Source organism: Neophocaena asiaeorientalis, unplaced genomic scaffold, assembly GCF_003031525.2.
Source record: "Neophocaena asiaeorientalis asiaeorientalis breed wild unplaced genomic scaffold, Neophocaena_asiaeorientalis_V1.1 scaffold30, whole genome shotgun sequence".
NCBI lineage: Eukaryota > Metazoa > Chordata > Mammalia > Artiodactyla > Phocoenidae > Neophocaena > Neophocaena asiaeorientalis.
In genome coordinates, this window is record NW_020174923.1 from 10,796,418 (window position 1) to 10,820,107 (window position 23,690).

At 44.6% G+C, this 23,690-nt stretch overlaps 1 protein-coding gene across 1 annotated transcript in view; it reads left to right on the forward strand.

The window, feature by feature from the left end:
• Positions 1–23,470, forward strand: part of RNF213 (ring finger protein 213) — a 109,231-nt gene extending 85,761 nt beyond the window's left edge. Inside the window, 22 exon segments of the mRNA XM_024761024.1 lie at positions 1,458–1,569; positions 2,148–2,361; positions 2,608–2,798; positions 3,842–3,964; positions 4,754–4,864; positions 5,490–5,729; positions 6,058–6,139; positions 7,192–7,226; positions 8,568–8,662; positions 10,707–10,866; positions 12,734–12,902; positions 14,153–14,244; positions 14,998–15,249; positions 16,413–16,545; positions 16,888–16,971; positions 17,387–17,567; positions 17,838–18,039; positions 19,068–19,145; positions 20,072–20,266; positions 20,702–20,791; positions 20,885–21,063; positions 22,284–23,470. Of these exon segments, the coding sequence (XP_024616792.1) occupies positions 1,458–1,569; positions 2,148–2,361; positions 2,608–2,798; positions 3,842–3,964; positions 4,754–4,864; positions 5,490–5,729; positions 6,058–6,139; positions 7,192–7,226; positions 8,568–8,662; positions 10,707–10,866; positions 12,734–12,902; positions 14,153–14,244; positions 14,998–15,249; positions 16,413–16,545; positions 16,888–16,971; positions 17,387–17,567; positions 17,838–18,039; positions 19,068–19,145; positions 20,072–20,266; positions 20,702–20,791; positions 20,885–21,063; positions 22,284–22,437 (3,172 nt within the window). The 3' untranslated portion in view covers positions 22,438–23,470.
• Positions 23,471–23,690: the final 220 nt, after the last annotated feature.

Sequence of the window (23,690 nt, forward strand, 5' to 3'; positions counted from 1 at the left end):
AGCTGCACACCAAGGTACAGGATTATCTCAAGGAAAATCACTCATGCGGTTTTTGAGTTACATGCTAACTTGGCCGTTTTTTTTGTGGAATACCACTTGTACTTGAAAGAATGACTGACAAACAACACTTATTCAGACTTGGGCATTTGACAGGTGTTTTCTTGAAACCAAGGGATGTGAGCCTGTCACATCAAGGAAGAGGACTGATGGTTTTGTTGCTAAAGATAAAATTCAAGCTTTTAAGCAAATATTAAAATTTTGGCGGGAATTCCCTGGTGGCCCAGTGGTTAGGGCTCCACGCTTTCATTGCCAAGGGCCTGGGTTCAATCCCTGCTTGGGGAACTAAGATCCTGCAAGCCATGCAGTGTAGCCAAAAAAATAAATACATTTTTTAAAAATTAAAATAAAAATTTGGAAAACCTGTATCCTCCACTGGGAGCCTATCAGCTTTCTAATACTTACAGACCTTTTGATGATAATGAATGTGAGGTTTTTTTAAACATATCATAAAATTAAAACGTGTCAACATTTGCCAGATCTGCACAGCTCAGTGAACCGGTATTTTTGAAGTGACTGTTGCTTGATGTCAGAGAATTTTGCATTGATCAAAAAGAGATCCATTTGAAGTGCAAGGCAGACCATTTGATTTTAATGTAATTGACTATGAAACGTGCATTCATAGGGTTTCAGATTGCACATTGCAACTAACCTTTAGAAATTATCATTTATCAAGTTTTGGTGTAGTGTCAAAGGAGAATATTCACAGTTACCTGAAAAGGCTACTAAAATATTTCTCCCTTTTCCAGCTACATAATGTGTGAGACCAGATTTTTCCTCATTTAACTCAATATAGTGCAACCAATTAGAAGCAGAAGCAGATTTGAGAATCTAATGAACTTCTGTTAAGCCAGGTGTTAAAGAGATTTGCAGGAATGAAAAACAGTACCCCTCTTCTTACTAATGAATTTTTGTTTTGGAAAAGCTTTTTAAAAATATTATTTATGTTAATATGTAATGAGTTTAGTATGGTTATTTTTAATGAATTGATAAATATTTTCAAATTTTTTCAGTTTTAATTTCGAATACTGTAAATATCAGTAGATGTAATCCACAGAAACAAAAGCTCTCTGAGGTTCTCAATAATTTTTAAGTCTGTAAAGGAATCTTGGAGCCAAAAAGTTTGAGAACAGCTAGTCTAAAATAGGGAATTTTATATTCCTCCAAGTTGGTGCTAGAATATTTTTCATAAAATCGTGTTACAAACTATACATACACATGTATGTATGTATGTGTATATATATATATATATATATATATATATATATATAATTATACAGGAAGGGGGGATGGATAACAGGCAAATCGATACATACATACATACCTTTTTTTCTTTTTTTTTTTGGCAAAATGAGTTTCCAGACCTGAACTAACCAGGTATAATATTTCTCCTTCCAAAGCTTCCGTGACGTGAAGGATTATATTCAGGCTTATTTGTCCCAGTTAGAAAAGAAACCGTTCCTGGCTGAAGATAAAGCTGAATTGTATGTGCTCTTTAGCAGCTGCCTGGAGGTAAGCTGATTATCACCTCCCTGCATTTCTTTTTCAGACTCTCCAAACCATGTGGTTTATGTTACGGAATAGTGTTTTTCTGAAAATTTACAGAATATAAATTAGGTGGTAACATTAACAGATGCTCTGCTCCATGCAGGGGAAAAAAAGTTTCAAAAACGTTGCTTCTGCCCTCAGCAGTTGTATATATTAGCATTTATGTGCATGTGCATGAGGGGGAAAAAAGAAGCATAGAAGAATATGCCACCAGAGTTGTCTCCAGGTGGTGAGATTGTGAATACTTTTAATTTTTATTCTCTTCATATTTTTGTTACTTCCAAAAATCTTACAATGCATATGAAAAAATAATATTAGATAATAAAATTTTTCATCATAGCTTTTCTTTTTCCCCTCCTTCTTGCCCCTAAAATAAAAAGGGGTATTAGTTTTCCATGATTCAAAAAATTTACACTCAAACCCACAACACTATTCTTTATCCTTCCTGCATTCTCCACGACCACACTGTGGAAATTTCGAAGGTTGGAGACTCGCAAATAAAAAAGAATAATATCCTTTCTTTCTGGTTCTATGTTCCCTAGGATTCAATACATGAGAAGAATAATACTTTCTTCATAAAGGATGAATTGAAATACCTAAGAGAGGAAGGCCAGTTCCTTAAGACGTACCGACCAGTGGGATGCAGCCAAGAGCCCGCTGGCGAGGCCTCGGTGGAGTACCTGCAGGAGATGGCCCGCATCCGCCTCTGTCTTGACAAGGCTTCTGAGATCCTCTCTGAGCTTCAGGACGGCTCAGGCAGGTCTTCTTCCCAAACCTTCTTGACCACAGGCCGGGAGCCCCCATGATCTAGAAATTCAGGAAGTGTGGGAAGCTGGTTCTTGGAGTAATGCTGGTCTGTACCATGTCCCCTTTCTTCTAGATTAGTTCTTTCACTGTGAATTCCTAAAGGGGAGGCCCCAGAGCTCTTACTAGCCTCTGTTCCAGACAGTTAACTAACAAGTACCCTCAGCTGTCACTCAGCCTTTCTCGTTGGCTCTGCAGAGATGGCGGAGGAGAAGCGTCGCTACCTGCGGCAGGTGGAGCACTTCTGTGCCCGGGTCCAGAATGACTGGTACCGAGTATACCTGGTGAGGAAGCTCACTAGCCAGCAAGGGATGGAGTTTGTGCAGAGCCTCTCCAGACAGGGCCATCCGGCCCACTGGGTGTTTCCCAGGGGAGTCATTGCACAGCAGGTAAGAAGGGTGGTCCCAGCAGCCCCTGTGCTGTCTCAGCTCCGCTGCCCGCCCCCCAACCCCAGGAGCGGGGCTGCTGCTCCTCCATTCCTCCCTGACCTTCTCCCACACCCATCACGGAAAATGCGTGCATCTGTTCTGGTCTTCTCCTCTGTCTCTGTGCTTCAGTTGATTGACCCAGCTCGTGATCACACTTAGACTGCCTGCCTAGGGGAAAGATACGTGTGTATGTGTGATGTGTTTGTCACCTACCTGCACAGCATATGTAGGCATCACTTCTGATAGAGTTTGACACAGGGAAAGCAAAAGAATGATTCTGTGGCTTTGGCTTTTAGCAGATTAAAAGTCATTCAGCCAGGGATTTCCCTGGTGATGCAGTGGTGAGGACTCCCTGCTCCCAATGCAGGGGGCCCGGATTCGATCCCTAGTCAGGGAACTAGATCCTACATGCATGCCGCAACTGAGAGTCTGCATGCCGCAACTAAGAATCTGCATGCCACAGCTAAGACCCGGCACAACCAGATAAATAAATAAATATTTTTTTAAAAAATCCTTCAGCTTTCAGAATAAGCCCTTTTTATCCTTGGCAGGTGAGATAGGAAAGGACTAAGGATGACAGAGTTGCAGCCATTTTGGCTTCAGGGCTGCTCAGTGTCCTTTCCTAGTGCTCAGAAATGAATGAATTTTTACTGTCCTGGAGTTACAAAAATGGCACTAAAGATCCTGGCTTTTTGTTTGCTCCTAATTGGAGCTTAGGGCTAACGTATTGAAGTCCTTTGGTGCTCTACTCTGAGTGCAGAAGGAAGGCAGCCACAAGATCACCTCCCCCAGATTTTCACCCACTCCTCGCTCTTCATCTATTGAGGAGGTGCTTCCCAAACAGCAGTGGGATGTCATGCCTCAGTCTGGACCCGGAAACTGGGTTCAGCTGCCTTTAAACCTCTTATGATTGCCTGGTTCCTTTACCTATCAAGAAGGTTCTTTCCTAAGCATTCCTCACACTGTCCCCACCATGATTAACCCCTGTGTTCCTGGGGTTGCAGAAGGATCATACAGGCCAGATGGATCAGTATCTGGTGCATGGGGACAGCTACAAGGCTCTCCGTGATGCACTGGGCAAAGCCATTCTGGAGTGCAAGCCCCTGGCCATTGAGACTGCTCTGGAGGTATGTTGGACTGGGGGACTGCTCTGCGTACACAGTGGCCCCTCAGAGCCTAAGTCTTGTCTTGTTGGTGTCAAATGATGCAGCGAAAGAGGCCGCACAGGGTGACATGCTGCATCAGAAGTCTTATGCTCACGGCCTCACGGGCTCGCCTGGCAAACAGGGGAGCATCAGTGGTTGATTTGGGGTGGTGGGTTTGCACGAGGCCACTGGCACCTCCTTTCTGATTCGTTTATGTCCATTACTTTCTTTGAGACCCTGCTAAAAAGTCACTTCCTCCAAGATTCTTCTGCTCTGACATGTGATGGCACAGGAAGCAAAACCTGTATCTGTGTAGCCTCATAATTCCCATAGAGGCGTATGCATGTGTTTATTTTAATAGATACAGGGTTTTTAGAATCTAATCTTTCAATTGTTCTGGTCATGTTTCCTTGTTCACCCTGGCATTTTGCTGGGAAAAGAGGAAATAAGTATCTTATCTCTGCTCAGGAAAAGTTTCTAGGACCAGTGCAGTAGTCAGAAAGAGAACAGATGGTGATCTCTGTTACTTCTGTTGTAAGCTGTCTGATGAATATGCATTGAGTTTAATATGAGAATGTTTATGAACAGTTGTTTTTCCAGAAGATGGTCCTTGAGGTGCAGGGTCCCAGGGGCCCAGGGTCTTGGGAAAGGCTCCCTCAACCTCTCCAAGGCCTAAGGGCTGATCTCATTTCATATTCATATACGAATCACATGGGATTCTGGCCCTGAGCTAGATATTTTAAGTCTCACTTGATATCTTTGCTTTTTCAGGCCTGCAGGAGCCCCACAACTCAGCAGGCTGCCCACCTAATGTTAGCACTTTTTAGAGAGGTCACGACTTTGTACAGATCCCACAGTGCAAACCTCCATCCTAAGCCACAGGTGAGTATCAGCCTTCAGGGCTGTGTTCATAGTCTCATAATTTGGAGGGACTTTTTGAATAGAGGTAAAAGTCACAAAGACCAGTTATGCCCCAAATTTTTAAAATTCTAGGATTGGGGTTTCCAGCCTTCTTATGTGGAGCAACTACTTTCTGTTTCATCCAAAGCTTTTAGAGTAACAGTTAAAACACAGTCAAGAACATAAGATAACGTTTTCCAAAATTATGAAAACTACTGCTTGGGTATGTGGTTTCTGTGTTTGTAGAGGAGAATTCTCTTCTCCAGATAATTTCCCTTCAAACAGCAACCATTTAGCCATTCTAACCTTGATTTAAAAAAAAAAAAAACAAAGTTATTTTAATGCAAAAAACTTTATCTGTTTATTTTTGGCTGCCCCACTCGCCTTGCGGGGATCTTAGTTCCCCAATCAGGGATTGAACCTGCGCCCTCAGCAGTGACAGCATGAAGTTCTATCCACTGGACCACCAGGGAATTCCCCTTAACCTTGATATTTGATAGGTATTTGCTATCAAAAATGTATGAGTGACATAAGAGCAAACCTCTGGTTTTCTCTCACTGTTCACATGATATTCTGCTTTGTTGTATTTTAATTTCTTTCCTGTCAGCAATGTGAGGCTATGGAGAAATTCATTGAGGAAAGAAAGACCTTGTCTCCTGATATGAGACGTTTTGCAAAATCCCTTGTGAACAATGAACTACCCCTGCTGAGGACGGGTCCTGGGGACAACAGCCTTGAAGGGACAGTAATAGAAATGGCTATTCATGTTGCAACCATCCTTCTCTGTGGACAAAGCAAAGTCTTGGAACCCCTAAAGAATTTGGCCTTCTCCCCAGAACTCATGGCGGTAAGATTGGGATATGATTGCATCCGCGTTCACAGGAAAAACTTTAGAGACCCAGCCGGTACCTCAGAAACTGTTGAACCTGTTTATCTTCTAGATTCTCCATCTGCCTCTGTCTCACTTGACCCTTTAGTCCACAATGATGGTGAAAAACTTGCCTTGCCCTTTGTTATCTCAGAGGGGGCTGTTCTGTGTTCTTCATAGAGAGTTTTTTAGGTCAAGAAGAAAGAAAATCAAGGTCACATTCTTACTCGAGGCCTCTTGCTGATCAGTGACAGCCCGTCGATATGCTCACTTAGCTAAAGCCAGCCCCGCTCTTTTGACTTTTCAGAATGCCTTTCTTCCAACGATGCCTGAAGACTTGCTTGCTCAAGCTAGGAAGTGGAGGGGTCTGGAAGGAGTCCACTGGTACAGTAAGTGTTGGCCTGAGGTGGAATCCCACTCCTGAGCTTTGAAGAGCATCCTAAAACCACATGAGACATTGTTATAGAATTGGGGTCCACGGGTTTGTCCCTGAAGGTCCTTATGTGCCTACCTTCTTCTGCCGTGGCTGCCTTTGCAGAACATGAACAGCTTGCAGGAACTGGTACCCTGCTGACTGTGGATGAGCCAGATTATTTTTTTCTTAGTCACAGGGAGAGGGTCTTTTAGGGTGCACTTCTGTTCCCTGGAATATGCCCTTTGGGGAGAAGGGGGTGCAGGGAACCACATGAGAGGCTCAGTCAAGGGCCAGCTCACAATACAGCCGCGTTCTTGACCCAAAGATAGTTCTTTTAGAAATATAGAACTGAAGGAGAAAATAATATAACCCATGACTTTATGTAAATTTTGCTGTTGCCTTGAGTAGATGATCTTTTAAAACTAGTTTTAAAAATTGTTATAAAACCTGCTCATACGGGCTTCCCTGGTGGCGCAGTGGTTGAGAGTCCGCCTGCCGATGCAGGGGACACGGGTTCGTGCCCCGGTCCGGGAAGATCCCACATGCCGCGGAGCGGCTGGGCCCGTGAGCCATGGCCGCTGAGCCTGCGCGTCCGGAGCCTGTGCTCCGCAACGGGAGAGGCCACAACAGTGAGAGGCCCACGTAACGCAAAAAAAAAAAAAAAAAAAAACCTGCTCATAGCAAAAAGAAAAAAATCAAAGAGAGTGAATAGGAGGGTATAAAATACTATCCACCCTGCCTCCAAAAGTAAACCCTGGTATGAACCTGTAGTCTAGTTTCTCTTTGCTTTGTGAAATTAAACACAGACATTATTTTTCAGTGATACCGGTTGAGCTCCTGGTATGTGTCAAATATCTAATGAGTTCTAATATCTAGCAAAGTTCAAGATTTCTGGTAATGTGCTTGGGAAATCAGGTCCACGTCAGCATTTGGTTAGACCAGAGAAGAGGGAGTTAGCTTTCCCTTTTAACCGTGGGTCATTAGGTGAATCCTCATCAGCCAACATGTGTCTTGTTCTTTTAACAGCATGTCCCAATGGTCACGCGTGCTCTGTAGGCGAGGTGAGTCTTGGTATTCAGGGTAGGGTTTGGGGGGTTCAAAATGTGTGTTCCTCCAGGTCTGAGGAGGGGAGCTGTGGAGGAGGAGGATGGATAATGAGGGTCTGGACCTTTTGGGAGAACATAGACTCATCTTGCCGGCTATTCTAGGTATTACGACTAAACATCCAAATGGTACTAAGGTTTTCCAGCCAGGGTTTCTCAGTCTCAGCCCTGTGGACATAACGCCTTATTGTGGGGCTGGCCTGGGCATCGTTGGAGGTTTAGAAGCATTCCTGGCTTCAACTCACCAGATGGCAGTAGTATCCCATCTCACACAGTGTGACAAACAAAACTGCCTCCATACATTGCCAAATGTCCCTTGAAAGACAAAACTACAGGACAGGAACCACTGATGGCCATCCTTCCTGGCCACTGCAGCATAAGATCAGTGACACGGGTCTTTATGTGACAACAAAGTGTTGACTAGACCGTAGGCTGGATTACTACCCCAGGGAGGAGATAGGGTCTAGATACCAAAGGATAGGAAAACGAGACACATATCTTGTACGCCCGTTGGGGGAAGATCTGTGTATTGTTCATCTCTGAATCCCAAAGCATCAGCCAGGGCCCTTCATAGTGTCATCCATACTTGCTCAGAACGGGCTATTGAATTGACACAGATAAATGTTATTTAATAAATAAATAAGTGACCTGGAGGATAAACCTGATATATGCATTTTACTTTATCTTTCTGAGCTTCTCACTTACTTGTCTGTGAAACAGGATTAAAATAGATTCTTCCTAAAACTGCTCCTGAAATTCTGTGGTCTGGGAACCTGAGACTGGTTTGGTTTGTGATAGACTGTTATTCAATGTATATAGTAGCACACAATCTGATTTTGAAAAATGAGCCTTTGGAAGTAGTGAATCATATGGTTACATTTTTTTTAAATAAAAAAGTCCAAATGGCGTCAGGGAAATCAGTTTGGAAGCTGCTATAGTTTTCCTGGTGTTAGATAGCGAAGCAGTAAGGCCAGTGTGATAGGTGGGGGAATGAATGGAAAACAGTGATGAATATGAGAAAGGAGGATTGAGTTTTATATATTTGTCTATAAAGTGACTATTTAGGAATAAAACTTAAATTGTCTCTATTTTTTAAAAGTCTCTATTTGCCCACATACAACATAGTTGGCATGGAGTGCCTGCTCTGTCTCCCAGGGCTCCTGTAGCCCCACCTGACACACACATATGCTAAAGGAAGCAATCGTAGTGGCGTCCGCTACCTCCTGTGGTAAGTATGTGCTCATTTGCACAATGGCATTTGTCCAAACTGAGCTGGGGTCGCATTTGTGTTTATCCTAGTGTGGCTTGCCGATGGAACAGAGCATTTGTATTGACTGTGGTGTTCCAGTTGGAGGGATTAATCACAAACCAAAGGATGGATTTCACGTTATTGAGTATGTAAGATTTTATGTCCTTTCTAAATAGTCAAACCATGGGCTTTGGGGCTGTTTCTGTTCCAGCTGATAAATCAATACTAAATATAGTATCAATTACTATTGTACATTTGGACCTGGGTCTTGTTGATATCAACGCCAAGGTCCCTGTGGTCATTCAGTAGTGAGGCATTTGATCTGTCATTGGCTAACTGGGCTCTTAATGCAAAGCAGACCACGCGTTAATACTTATTAATACTTGCTAATTCAGATGTCTTCCATCTGAATCTTGGGCACAACCCCTGTAGAAATTGCTTGACATAAACAGGTGACCAATTTCAGAGGCACATTTAAGTCTGTCACTTATAAACTCTCTTAGCTTACTCTTTTTTTTCCCAGAAAGATAGAGGAGACATAGTCAATCTTATCAAATACTTCAGAATCCAGCTAAAAATCTGATCTCATAATCCCACACTTGCTCATGAGATGAGTATGGTTATACATGCTCCCTTAATAGGAGGTGTGACCTCTCTACGTTCATCATATATTCTAGCTCTTTTAGTGCTGTTGCAGTTTAAAATATGCTAATCTGTTATCTCCATAAACTATCAGAATGTCTTAGAATCTTCAGTAGCTTTGCAACTGAATGTACCCATCACACTATACCTCCCATCTGGGTGTGATGCCAAATCCTTTGCCAGACCTTGGATCCCAGTTTTTGATTTGGGAAAAGGAGAACAGTGTGTACATATTCCCATGGTAATGTGAGCTATTCCAAACTCTGACTGTCCTTTGCCCGCCTGCTCCCCCGATCCCCCACAATGATTCAGTGGAAGAAGCGGGTCCAGACCTCCATCCTGACACATGGCCCCAGGACTAGCACAACAGCCATTTTTTTATGCTTTCAAATTTTTTTTTTTTTTTGGGGCTGTGTTGGGTCTTCGTTGCTGCACGCGGACTTTCTCTAATTGTGGCGAGCGGGGGCTGCTCTTTTTTTTTTTGCGGTACGCGGGCCTCTCACTGTTGCGGCCTCTCCCGTTGCGGAGCACGGGCTCCGGACGCGCAGGCTCAGCGGCCACGGCTCACGGGCCCAGCCGCTCCGCGGCACGTGGGATCCTCCCGGACTGGGGCATGAATCCGTGTACCCTGCATCGGCAGGCGGACTCTCAACCACTGCGCCACCAGGGAAGCCCCCTTGTGGGGGCTACTCTTCGTTGCGGTGCGCGGGCTTCTCATGGCGGTGGCTTCTCTTGTTGTGGAGCACGGGCTCCAGGTGCGCGGGCTTCAGTAGTTGTGATGCGCGGGCTCAGTATTTGTGACGCACAGGCTTAGTTGCTCCGCGGCATGTGGGATCTTCCCAGACCAGGGATTGAGCCCATGTACCCTGCATTGGCAGGCGGATTCTTAACCACTGCAGCACCAGGGAAGTCCTTCAAAGTTATTATTATTTTTTAATTGAAGTATAGTTGATGTACAATATTATATAAGTTATAGGTGTTCAATCTAGTGATTCACAATTTTAAAGGTTATACTCCATTTATAGTTATTATAAAATATTGGCTATCTTCTCTGTATTGTACAATATATCCTTGTAGCTTATTTTATACATAATAGTTTGTACCTCTTGACGCCCTACTGTTATACTGCCCCTCCTCCCTTCCCTCTCCCCACTGGCAACCACTAGTTTCACAAACAGCCACTTTACACTGTTGTGGGCTTTTAGTCAGCCAGAAAGGTCAGTCTGTAAAGAAGAAGACTCTTAGGACAGTGGTCTAGGACTTCTCTTGTGTTCGAGTGGTTAAGATGCCATGTTTCCACTGCAGGGGGCATGGGTTCAATCCCTTGTCAGGGAAGTTCCACATGCCGCATGGTGTAGCCCCCCGCAGAAAAAAAAATCTTCTAATATAGGAAAGTAGTCTAGGCTTAGTAGAATATGTAATTTAACATTGTTTTCTTCAAAACTCTGAACCTGGTCTCCAGGTCCTAAGAATGGGAAGTGTGCCCCCAGAGCTGAGAAGAAATGGTGATCTTCAGCCTTCACCCTGTCTTCTCTTGTCCTTTCCAGAAACAAGATGGACAGAACTCAGACTGGCCACGTGCTGGGAAACCCACCACTGAGAGGCGAGGCCATGGTATCTGACCGAGAGCTGTCCCCAGTGGTCTTCCTTCTCATCCGGCTACTCACTCACTTGGCTATGCTTTGGGGAGCCACCCAAAGTCCCCAGGTAGAGCATTGTACTGCCCAACCATGTGTTTAGTTTCTACAGTAATTTTTTTCACAGTGAATCCTTTTGTCTAAAAAGTCCTAGCCAGTTCTTGGGAAGGCCCTGCCGGGTCCTGCTTGGTTTCATTGTGACTAACCCCTTTCCCGCTCCAGAGTTCTCTGATTTTGCCCCTTGAAACACAAGACTACTTCCTAGGTTTGAATGCTGTGAGGTTTGTGTGTTGTGCCCTTACTGACATCAGAGGCAGAAACTATTTAGGAAGTATGGGGAAGATCTGAGTGGCAGAGTGCTTGGGTGAGGGAAAAGAGATTAATGAATTGGTCCACTCCGTCCTTTCAGAGAGTATGAATGTACTGCTTCTCTGATAACTAAGTATCCTTAGCTAGGATACTTGGTAGAAATAAGTAACTGTTTTCTTACTCCTCTTTGAAGGTCCAATCTGTGGTTCTAGGTGTTCTCATTCATTAGAATATTATTGGCAAGAATAACACACAAGGAATGCTTTACAATATAAAACAAATCTTATTAGCTTACATTTATTAGTGCATGTAGGTCCAGATGAAACATGTTGAAGCCTGGTATGAATTCTTTTTTTTTTTCCATAGAAGGCATAAGGTTTATTCTAAAAGTAACTTGTTGAAAGTTTAAAAAAGGAAATAATTGTAAAAGGTAACCAGCAGGGTGATATTAATATGACCTCAAGCTAACTGTATATGATACCAATTCTTTACTTTGACAATTAGATGGATATCGAACATTAGAATTAAAACACTGAATATGAAAATACTTTATTATTTATTTATTTATTATTAAATTTTTATTTATTTATTTATTTTTGGCTGTGTTGGGTCTTCGTTGCTGCACAAGGGCTTTCTCTAGTTGCGGCGAGCGGGGGCTACTCTCCATTGTGGTGCGCGGGCTTCTCATTGCGGTGGCTTCTCTTGTTGCGGAGCACAGGCTCTAGGCACGTGGGCTTCAGTAGTTGTGGTGCGTGGGCTCACTAGTTGTGGCTCACAGGCTCTAGAGTGCAGGCTCGGTAGTTGTGGTGCACGGGCTTAGTTGCTCCGCGGCATATGGGATCTTCCCAGACCAGGGCTCGAACCTGTGTCCCCTGCATTGGCAGGTAGATTCTTATCCACTCCGCCACTGGGGAAGCCCTGAAGATATTTCAGAAAGTTTAATTAAAATCAAAATTGAAATTAAAAATTTAGCATTATTTAAACTATTTTGGTCTGAATTTTTAATTGTCATTCCTATAATTTGTACTTTGACTTTTAAATTTTAATAAACATTTAAAATGTTTAATAAATTATTTAAAACAGTTGAAAAAATAAAAAGTTCTAGCCACTTCTTGTGGATTTCAAATATGTCATTGTTACCTAATGCAAAACATAATATAAAATTCACATATCCTAATTTTTCTCACTGTGGTCTATGGTGGTAAGGGGGAACTACTTGTCAGATTATGTAAAATCAATTTTTAATGAACGGCTCTATGTCTCCGGTCCACACCTGGGAATGGAGAGGCTAAAATAACCATGATTTTACCTGTCTTGGCTGCAGCTCTGGGGAAGAAAGAGAGCAGGCTGCATTTCCTCTAAGTTAATTAACCACGATAGCAAAAAGTTCAGGCTTTGAAAATTCTTTACTTCACACTGAGGATATAGAAGCCACTTGTTTTCAGACCTGTGGTCATTTCTGCTCCTGAGCCTTCTCTCGCCACTGCTGTTTGAATCACACTGACATCCCTCCTAGAGACTCTCCTCTGGCTCGGGGCTGGTTCTTCACCCCTCCTGACCTCTCCTGAACCTGCCATCTCCTCCACAAACAAGATCTGGCTTGACATTTTGTCCCCTTGCCCCCACAGGCTTTGATGAACATCATTAAGCCTCCAGTGAGGGATCCAAAAGGGTTTCTGCTGCAGCATATCCAGAGAGACCTGGAGCAGTTAATGAAGATGCTGGGGAGGAGTGCAGATGAGACCACCAGCGTGGTGCATCTTGTCCTCAGCCACCTCCTCAGAGAGCATGGCCACAGTGAGGAGCCGGGCATGGGGCCGAGGGGCGTGGGGCATGGCCAGCAGAGGAAGCAGCGCACTCGTCCTGACCCCAGAGCGAGAGGAAGGGGAAGCGGGAAGACATGCACCTTCCAGAGAGTGGGGGAGGGGAGGGCCTTTCCATTGATCCCCTGCTGGGTGTGCTCAGAGTGTTAAATGCCGGTGTATTGGGGAGGCTTAAGTTTCAAAAGTCAGCCTCCGTTGTAGTTTACCCACTGTATAGGGAACATATTGTTGTCATCCCAAACAGGTGATGTGTGTTAAAGAAACATCACCATCAGAGAGACTAATGTTTGATAAGCGCTTGGAGCTTGGTCTCTTTGTACATCTGTCCTGTTTTGCGGGGGCAGCATCTGCTTTTCCTAAAAAATACTGCCGTTGTGGGCTGACTTAATATATGTACGTGTCCATAGTTTGTTACATGAAAAAGCAGGCTATCTATTATGTTCGCTAAGCTAATTTTCCTATTTTAAAATTTAAAATCCACACAGAAAGAAAAGGTCTGTAAGACAAGTTAGTAAGAGGGTTATCTCTGAGTGGTGGAATTAAGAACAGTTTTGTTTTCTTTTTGCTTATCTGCAAAAATCTTTTAAAATTACCACTGTAACGACAATGTTATTTAAAATAATAACAATAGCAATAAAAAGTTCTGCTACTTTACAAGAAAATCCATTCCCACTTCAGGAGCTTTTTTGCCGGAAGCCAACATCAGTATATATTTTCCATTTAGCAAAACTTTATTTTATTTTAAGCCTCTCATTCTAGTGCAGTTACAAACTAGGTAAGCTCACCCAGTATCATACTGACAAAGTGATCAAATTCTAGAAGCATGCCAACAGTTTCCACAGCACTCTGCATCACGCGGGCATCCACAGGGTCCCGCCTCCATTCTCAAGCCCAGGTGGCTGCAGCTGAGGCAGCTGGTGCTACCACTGGCCACCATTATTTTGCCCCTGGGCCTCTGATTTAAAGTATTGTCCTTTCAGTAATTTTGTTCAGAATGGTTTTAAGATGATAATTATGTGGGTTAGAGTTTTTAGAGTTCTAAGTTTCTTCATGAAGATCATGGGGTTGGTGGCAGCAGCAGGAACCATTTTTAAATGCTGAGATTAATTTAGGAAGATATACCCGCCCCCAACCCCAAAAGGAGCATTATTTCAATTTAACATTTATTTAGTGTTTATGCAGACTGCTTTTGTTTCTTGGTAACAGACACATTTTTCTTTGTAGGGTCTTTAAATTTTGACGCAGAATTGTCAACCAGAGAAAAGAGGAACAGCTGGGAAAAGCTTGTTGAGACTATTATTCTGCCGGAACTAAAGGTAAGTGATGCATAGCTACAGGGCTACTTTGGGAAAGTGTGGGAGCGTGTTTCCTGGGCCTCTACTGAGTGCTCGGTCTGTTGTCCCTTCTGGAAGTGTCCCTTATTGAAGCCCTAGGCTAAGCCCCAGATTTAGGTTTCTCTATCCGGTCACCCCACCCTCCTGTTGCCCCCACCCCATCCTATCCCCTCCCAAGGCTGGTCAGTGTGTCAGGTTGAGGAATTACTGGGAAAGTGCAGGCAGTAGTTTTCTCTCCGTTACTTTTTACAGCAGAATGTGAGAGCAAGAGGCAAAGAAATAAATCCTGTCAGATAAGAATGTTACTGAGAGTAACTAGGCCCATCAGGAAATAGAAGTCATCAAGTAAAATAATGGTAATAAAATAAAGGTCTCTGAGGACTTCCCTGGCGGTCCAGTGGTTAAGACCTTGCCTTCCACTGCAGGGGGCACAGGTGTGATCCCTGGTCGGGGAACTAAGATCCCACATGCTGTGTGGCAAGATCAATAAATGAATGAATGAATTAATTAATTAATTAAATATAGGTCTGTGAGACTTGTTCTGTTTGGGAAGATAAAAACCTACAAATAAGGATCACATAAATTATAATAAAAGATGGCAAAGATGAATATTTGATTACGGGCTAAAACGAGGAGGGTGGGTCTCTGAATCTGCCCACTGGTAAGGTCACTAGGTGTCCAGCCTGTCTGCAGTAGCATCTCATTTCCAGATCCCATGTCGCTTTCCTTACCTAGCATCTAGATAAAACCCTCCTGGCGGTGAACACTCGGATCAGCCAAGATGAGCGCATCAGCTCCAACCCTGTGGCCAAAATCGTGTACGGTGATCCGGTGGCCTTCCTGCCCCACCTGCCCCAGAATAGCGTGGTTCACTGCTCTAAGATGTGGAGCTGCAGGAAAAGGATCACCATTGAGAACCTCCAGCACATTGTGGAGCAGAAGAATGGCAAAGAAACAGTGCCCGTCCTTTGGAAGTTCCTACAGAAGGTGAGGCTGCCTCGCCGTGAATGCTGCCTACATGTCCCTTGGAGACGTGAAGGCCCCACTCTCATTTATAGTCCGATTAGTCCTGAGGATGGGACAGCCATCAGACTACTTTGATTTTTGAATAGAATGTCTCTGGCAGAAGACTCAGGGATAGAGCAGAGATCTCTAGACACATCAATCTATATGAGTTGTTTGAAACATAAAGTCACAGGTGAAATATGTACACGAGTTGGAATTAGCAGGTATCTGTAAAGAACTTGAGGGCCAGGAGGGTCTCTCCCAATCACTCAGCAAGAAAGAATACAATGAAAATGTTTCCTTTGTCTTTTCATCTTCACCCCTGCCCCCAGTGCCTGGAGCAGTTAGTCACCAATGAGTGTCTGTTGAATAAAATAACTCGCGTTGAGAATGCACAGCCAAAATCAAACAAACAAGGAATCTTCCCTGTTCCTGAACCATTCGGAGTGAGGGTGGTGGTGGGATTGTGGGGAGGAGAGCAGTAAAGTGTGTGTCATATCTTTTAGAACCAGAATTACACACGGTTCCAAACTTTAATCCATGTGAACTTTTATTCTCTACAATAGATTTTCTAATAATTTCCCTCCATGGACCAATATATGCAGTCTAGGAAGAAGTAAGATGACTCAGAAACTTCTGTGGGTCAGTTAATGAAAATGAATTCCCAGTGGGAAGGCCATTGTGTTAATACTGTGATCTGTCACTGATATGCACAGGTCCATTAAACTGAAGAAGCTTAGGTCCTAGGTCTTCAGAATGACACCGGAAGAGCGCCAAGCCTCATTGCCTAAAAGCTTGGTCTTCTTGGTCTCAGCAGCTCCTCTCCACACCTAGCCCATCTCATGGGCTCAAGAGGCTGCTTTCTTTCATCAGCTTCTGGCAAACACATTCGATGTGTCGGCCCTACGGGTTTGTTCCCCAACCTCTAGAGGGTAGAAGAACACTGGCCAACACGTTGTAAGCAGTCACTAGGTACTTGCTGAAAGAATGGTGTGGCCTGTTCCCCATTCTCAAGTATCATTATGTGTCATCATGTAAAATGGCACGTTGACCAGATTAAACTACAAATACACATCCTGAGCCAGCCTTGAAGTCTGTTTCCCCAGTACATTAAAAAGTGTTCCTGGCGGTCTTCCCTTCTCTAGGAAGCAGAACTGAGACTGGTGAAATTCTTGCCTGAGATTCTGGCCCTGCAAAGGAATCTAGTGAAACGATTCCAGAATGTTTCAGAAGTTGAATACAGATCCATCAGAAGTTTCATTAGCAGTCACAATTCAGGTAGGTCTCTGCTCTCATCGGGGATCAGGACGATCCATGTTGTGGTTCAAAAGGATCAGTCCAACTCGGAGACTCCAGTTCAGGGCTAATGTGTGCTCTGTACCCTAAGCTTGTAGCATAAGGCAGTAGGTGCTGTGAGTCCCTGGGACACATTAGAGGCTTTTGCCGTAACAGACAAACACCTCCCTCTCTGGTTCCTCAAACTCAGCTTTAGTTTAAACAGCATTTAGAACGTGTTGGTGATGGCATGAAGGTAGGGGTCAAAGAGCAAGTAAGTCTGTTGGTTTGACCTAGACGGGGTAGGTGTTATCTTGGAGTTCTAACAAGTGTTTTGTTTGACAGATGGGCTGAAGCAGTTATCCTACAACAGAATCATTATCTTTCTGTCGACGTGGAACAAGCTGAGGCGATCGCTGGAGACCAATGGTAAAGTGTCAAATCCCCTTTAACACTAAGCATTATAGGAGCACCTCTCTGAAGGCCCTTTCTCTCCAGCCTAACTCTTCTTGTTCCACGTCTGCACAGTGCCATGCTGTGTGCATCTAATGCTGGATCTGAGGACTCTTGCTGGGGTGTCTGAGATGAGTGCATAACATATCAGGAAGAGCAAACCCTCAGTCTTCTTGAGTCTATAAATACGGTATCAAAAAGGAGTTGAGAACATTTGAAACTTATCAGCACATAAAATAGAGATGGGAAGCAAAAGCACGCCTGGTTCCCAGCTCTTTTCTGTTCTGTTGAGGTGGCTTCTGCGTTGCTCCCACTCCCACAGTGGTGGGCTCCCAGTCCTGATGCTGTGAAAGAAACAGCAGGGAGGTGACTGCCCCTCTGTCATTTAAAGGTGAGATCAAACTACCTAAAGACTACTGCAGCTGCAACCTTGATCTGGACACTGACTTTGAAGTCATCCTGCCACGCCGCCAGGGCCGGGGCCTCTGCTCCACCGCCTTAGTCAGCTACTTGCTTAACTTGCACAACGAAATTGTCTACGCAGTAGACAAGTTCTCCAAGGAAGACAACAGGTGAGCGTGCAGGCCCGCAGCAGGGGACGCCCTTTCAGCCCAGGAAGTCGTTTCTGAGGCGGCACAAGCAGGGAAGCAGGGTCCCCAGGCCTGGGGACAGCGAGCCAGGCTTCAGGTCCTTCTCGAACAGATACCCTTCGGCCACCCTCACAAGTGTCACAGATTTGCATGTCCCTTCATCTGCACAGCCCATGGCAACATCAGACAGGAGCTGACTCCATATCACCAGGCCATGACTGGAGTGCTGAGCTCTATCTATCTGTCCCCCAGCTACTCCGTCGATGCCTCCGAGGTCGCCGACCTGCACGTCATCAGCTACGAAGTGGAGCGGGACTTGATTCCACTAATTCTCTCCAACTGCCAGTACCACGTGGAGCAGGGCGGGGAGACCTTGCAGGAGTTTGACCTGGAGAAGATCCAGCGCCAGATCATCAGCCGCTTCCTGCAGGGCAAGCCCAGGCTAACCCTTAAGGCAAGGCTGACCTGCTGTATTTATGTGGTCGGTGTGTCTGTTTTGCAAAAGTTGCCCTGAGTGTGGCTTTGATCACAGTGGTTTCAAAGTGAGGAGGGACCAACGGACCCTTCTTCCACACCCCCAGTGTCCATGACCACCCCTGCCACTGGGGCTGACGGCTCTCCGGAGCTGTCTATGCATCTGGATCCACACTTCATTACCCCAAGGGTGTCTGCCGGTCCCAATGGACTCATCGTCCGGATTTCTATGCCGTAATTAATGGCACCACCAAAACCTCATTGTTTTCCCCCTTTTCCTTTAGTCTGCACACACAGTCTGTCATCTGGCGCCCCCGTTTCACCACCATAGCCATCAGGCTCTTTAGCCCACATTTCTTACCTCCAGATCTGCATCCCACCACCCTGTTGGATAACCTTGATGCACATGTGGCACAAAAGGCCCCGTGGCCTTGCCCTGACCCTGTCTCCAGCCAGTTCCCCACATTGAACCCCATAACCTCACATACTGGATCACTCACCCTCCCCTGAATGCACCCTGCACTTCCACATCTGTTCTTTACCTGGGCTGTACTTGCTCCTTCCAGGTCCAGTCAAGGGTATGGTACTTCAGTATATTTATGCTCCTTCCCTGCCCGCAGTTAAACTGTGAACTGTTTGAGCTCAAGGCTGCTTTTAATTCACTCTGCTCTCCCTGTTAGCAGAGTGCCCCCTCATTCAGTCTGTTCTCAGTGTCCCATTGGGAGGTCCTCGGGACCTACTTCCCCCGGCGGCCTGCAGGCCACAGTATTCTATGTGACAGTATCTGCTTGGCCACAAAGGGCAGGCTGGGTTCCTCACGTCACTGTTTCCATAGATTACGGGTTAAACACGGACACCACGTGGCAACGAGGAGCTGCCTGCTTTGCCTGGTGATGCACTGAATCGCCTGGGACTACATTTGAGTTTCTGCTCAAGCATATATTGTCATTTGATGGAAACCTCCACAGTGGATTCCATTTCCAAAGACTTTTTTCTTTCTCACTTTAGGGAATACCCACTCTGGTGTACAGACGTGACTGGAACTATGAACATCTCTTCATGGACATCAAGAACAAAATGCCACAGGTGATGAGGATCGATCTTATTTGCGTGTGCCCCTGTCTTATCAGAGTGTTTCCATCCATGTTAGGACTCTTCCACCCTCACTCCTGGCATTTGCCATGAGCACCAAAGAGTTTCAGGGCCTCCCTACGTTCAGAGCCCAGTGCTCTTGCCAGACGGCAAGCAGGACAGCAGATCAACAGAAGTTTTCTTGTTGAGTATAAACAGATTGAAATCTTGTGCTTGTAGTTTTTTAGCAATGATGTCATGACTGTGTATGCTGATGCAAAAGGTTCAGAGAATTTATTTATTCCTGCTTTTCTGGTTTATGTGTGTTATGTGTGTGGGGTGTGTGTGTGTGATGTATATGTGTGTGGTTTGTATGTATGTATATGTCCATATGCATATCTTCACCAAGTTGATTTGAGGATTCAGTGAGTTCATCTCTCTTTCTGTAACATACCTAAATACTGCTGACACTTAACAAGCACCAAGTGTTAACTACTGCTGTTTTGGGGGGGGGGGTTGTTTTTTTTGGCTGCTTTGGGTCTTTGTTGCTGCGCGCAGGCTTACTGTAGTTGCAGTGAGCAGGGGCTACTCTTCATTGCGGTGCGTGGGCTTCTCATTGCGGTGGCTTCTCTTGTTGTGGAGCACGGGCTCTAAGCATGTAGGCTTCAGTAGTTGCGGTGCGCAGGCTCAGTAGTTGTGGCGCACGGGCTTAGTTGCTCCACGGCATGCGGGATCTTCCCAGACCAGGGATTGAACCCGTGTCCCCTGCATTGGCAGGTGGATTCTTAACCACTGCGCCACCAGGGAAGTCTTACTGCTGTTTAAATTAGACAGTCTGTCCCATTTTGTGGCCTTAGCAGTGAAGAAGGTAAGCACTCTTATCAAGTAGCAGTGCACAGGAAGCCCCAACCATGAACTCTATCCTGCTTTTGACTTCCTAGAGCCCCCTCCCCAATGTGGCCATCAGTGCCATCAGAGGACAACTGCAGTCCTACAGCGATGCCTGTGAAGCTCTGTCTGCCATAGAAGTCACGTTGGGGTTTCTGAGCACAGCTGGGGGGGATCCAAACATGCACTTAAATGTGTATATCCAAGACATGCTGCGGATGGGTGATCAGGCCTCACAGGTTTCAAAGGTGGGTCTCATGTCAGCCTCTCTCCAAAGGAAATCAGCATTGTCCCCCTCCATCATCTCCCCACTTCCTACTGGGATACCACCACCCAGGGAGTACTGATCTAAGCAGCCCCTGAAAAGGAGGGGAGGCAAGAACACCCCCTCCCCCAGCCAGCCCACAGTGTAATCAGAACACACTGATGGGAAAGGCGGAGATGTGCTTGGAACTTAAAGATCTAGACTCAGTGCCACAAATATGCGGAGGCGTGCCTGCATACTGCACGCCGCTGGTGGACCCCGAGATGTTGCCGCGGGGAGAGGGCTTTCAGAGACGTTCTGGAGATGAGGCAGGGAATTAGTGGACGAAGCAGAGGTGCCTCTGTGGTGAGGGAGGTGGAATCAGTGCAGGGCCAAGTGAAAAGAGCACCTCCTATTCAGGAGTTCTGTTCTCTTTCAGGCCTTAAACAGATGCCAGTTAAAACACACCATCTCCCTCTGGCAGTTCCTCTCTGCCCACAAGTCTGAACATCTGCTTCGACTGAGAAAAGTGAGTCTGGCCTCTTCCTGTCCACCTGGACGAAAGGAGCCGCACGCTCCCTTCCCGGGCTTCCGTGTGTCATGTGTTCTTATTTCATTCCAGGAGCCATTTGGGGAAATCAGTCCAAGATACAAAGTTGATCTCAGCCCTGAAAATGCTAAGCTGCTCAACACCTTCCTGAATCAGATTGGCCTGGATGCCTTCCTCCTGGAACTTCACGAAATGATGGTCTTGAAGCTAAAGAACCCCAAGACCGCGGAGAATTTCAACCCTGAGTGGAGGTACAGGCTTGTAAGCCTGCTGAGCGAGGCACACACACAACATTCTGCCGCGTCTCCCGAGATCTTCCACAGATGTGAAAATCATTCTTACGTTACTGCAGAAATTGGTTTCCTGCTGATGTACCATTACCAATTGCAAAAAAGTCATATATTCTCATTATAACAAGTGGACTTCCTACGTCAGAGAGATGTGCATTTTAAATTTGATAGAAAAAGCTACGCCAATGTATAGTGTATAAGAATACCCAACATTGGATATTATTCATCTTTTACATTTTTACCAATCTAATGGCCCAAAAATGGTATCTCATTTTTGCTTGTATTTTCCTACTTACTGGTGAGGCTGAAAATATTTATCAGCCATTTGTATATCTTCCTCCAAATTGCCTCTTGATATCTTATGATTATTTTTCTTTTGGGCTATTTGTCTTTTTCTTAATCTTTTATCTGTTTTGTTACAAATGCTCTATCTTTAATTTTATGAAGCCAAATCTGGCAGAATTTTCCTACAGAAGTTTCCAAGGACTCTTCAGGAAAAATATGCCTATAAGAGTCTTATCCCAAGGTTATAAAATATTCTCCCATGTTTTTTCCTGTGCTTTTATAGTTTTATATATTACATTTGTTTTGTTAACCAATTATTTTTATGTGTGGCCTGAGGTAGGGATTTAGCTTTACTGTTTTTCTAAATAGATAGATAGTGAAACTCCAGTTTTCCTCACTGACACACTTCGTAATTGCTATTTTCCTCCATTATGTATATGGCATATGCCTATTTACATTTGTATTCTTTGAATTTATTCAAGAAGTCTTTACTATCCTGGACTTTTAGTGTAGGGAAAGAAGATCCCTTTTCTAGAGAATTTACGATCTTTGTTAATACAAATGAACTGGAATATAAGCTTTTTTTGAATGGCGAGGCTTTTTTTGTAAAGCAGGTGTATTACTAGAGTGCTTAGAACCATCTGACGGGGCCCCCTATCAAGGGGCGCTCCATCCCATAGGGTATGTGCACTGCAGTGTGGGGAGCAGCAGGGATGTACTAAAACCTTGAACCCAGGATTCTAGTGCCAGGTCGGTAACTCAGGAGTTGGTTGACTCTCGTTATTTCTGGCCTTCGTGAGCACTTTGGTTCTCTGACGACCTGAAAAAGCAACCAGTGATGGTCTCCTTATGTCACATGACTGTTTAACGCTGTCTCTTGTTCCTTGGTTTTTCAGCCTGAGAGACACACTGGTGAGTTACATGGAGATTAAAGAGAGTGAAATTCTTCCCGAAATGGAATCTCAGTTCCCGGAAGAGATACTGCTTTCCAATTGTGTCTGTGTGTGGAAAATGGCTGCTGAACTGAAACGGAATCGACAGACGAGATAGAATCATTTTCTATCTCTGCAAGAGACTTGGGCAGAGAAGGCTCTTGTCTCCTTACTGGTGGGATGGGTTCCTTTGTGGGCTGTTGCCTTTGTGCATGCTTAGAAGGAAAGCTATTGGCACAGCACTAAATTTGAGACCAAGATGTGCTGTCTGGCTGACAACTTTTTGAGAGCCAGGCTGTTTCAGGAACATGTGTATATTCTGAAACTATCTTCTCATATTCTGAATACCATTCATTAGGATGTGAAAATTGAAGATTATATGAAACTAGAATAAACCACCATCCTCTGCATTCCAGGAGAAACCAAAAAATAGCTTCTCAGCTTCACATATAGGAATCTGTGCCTCAGATGTCCTAGCTTCTTACCATGCACGTACCCAGCCCACCAGGCCCTTCTTCCTCAGACCACTGCATAGTGACAGGGAGGGAAAATGGGGTTATTAATTTGTCTTCTTTTCTAGTTTATTCTGCACTCACAAACGAGAATCTGGCTTTCTTCTTTCTTCCATTCCTTTAAATTCAGAAAATTGTACAAATATTTCTAGGTTTTCAAGAAGATATGAAAAAGTGCCAGACTCTTTTTTGTCTTCTCACAAATACAAGTCAGGGCATTCTGTGAGTGCCGTGAGGCCAAACTAGCCAGCCCTCACCCAAGCCCACAAATGAGTCACTGCCAAATTTCCAGGGTCAGAGCCCACAAGCTTTCATTGTGAAGAGCACTGGGCCAAGAGTCAAGGACACTTTCGGTGTCTTAGTTTGATTTCCTTCCAGTTCTAGTATTCTAGTAAATTCTAAATGAAAGATTATCCGTGTAAATTTGGATCAAAGGCATGGTTCTGGCATTTCTTGGGGAAGTTTCTGCCTCTCTATCATTCTGCCAAATAAACATGAACTCTTAGTGTGGTCTTGATTTCCCCAAGTGTATGACTATCTGGTCCTTTCTTTGGGTCTCAGCCAAGGCATAATAACACTGAGAGAGAATATAAAACCAGTCACATTTCTGAAAAAGGAAATAAAGAATAGTCAACACACCCTGATCTTGTGCTGCTTTTCTCACTGTGTTGTGCCTTTTCTTCAAAATCTACTTGATGCTTCTGGCCTCTCTGGACTAATTCCTGTTCCTAGATAGCTCAGCACCTGTTAGCCCTGGCATGACAGCTGTTTACAAGTCAGAGGTAAATGTCTTTTCATACATATTCTGAATGAGATGATGACTCAATCAACTTGAAATTGGGCCCATGGAATGGGGAGA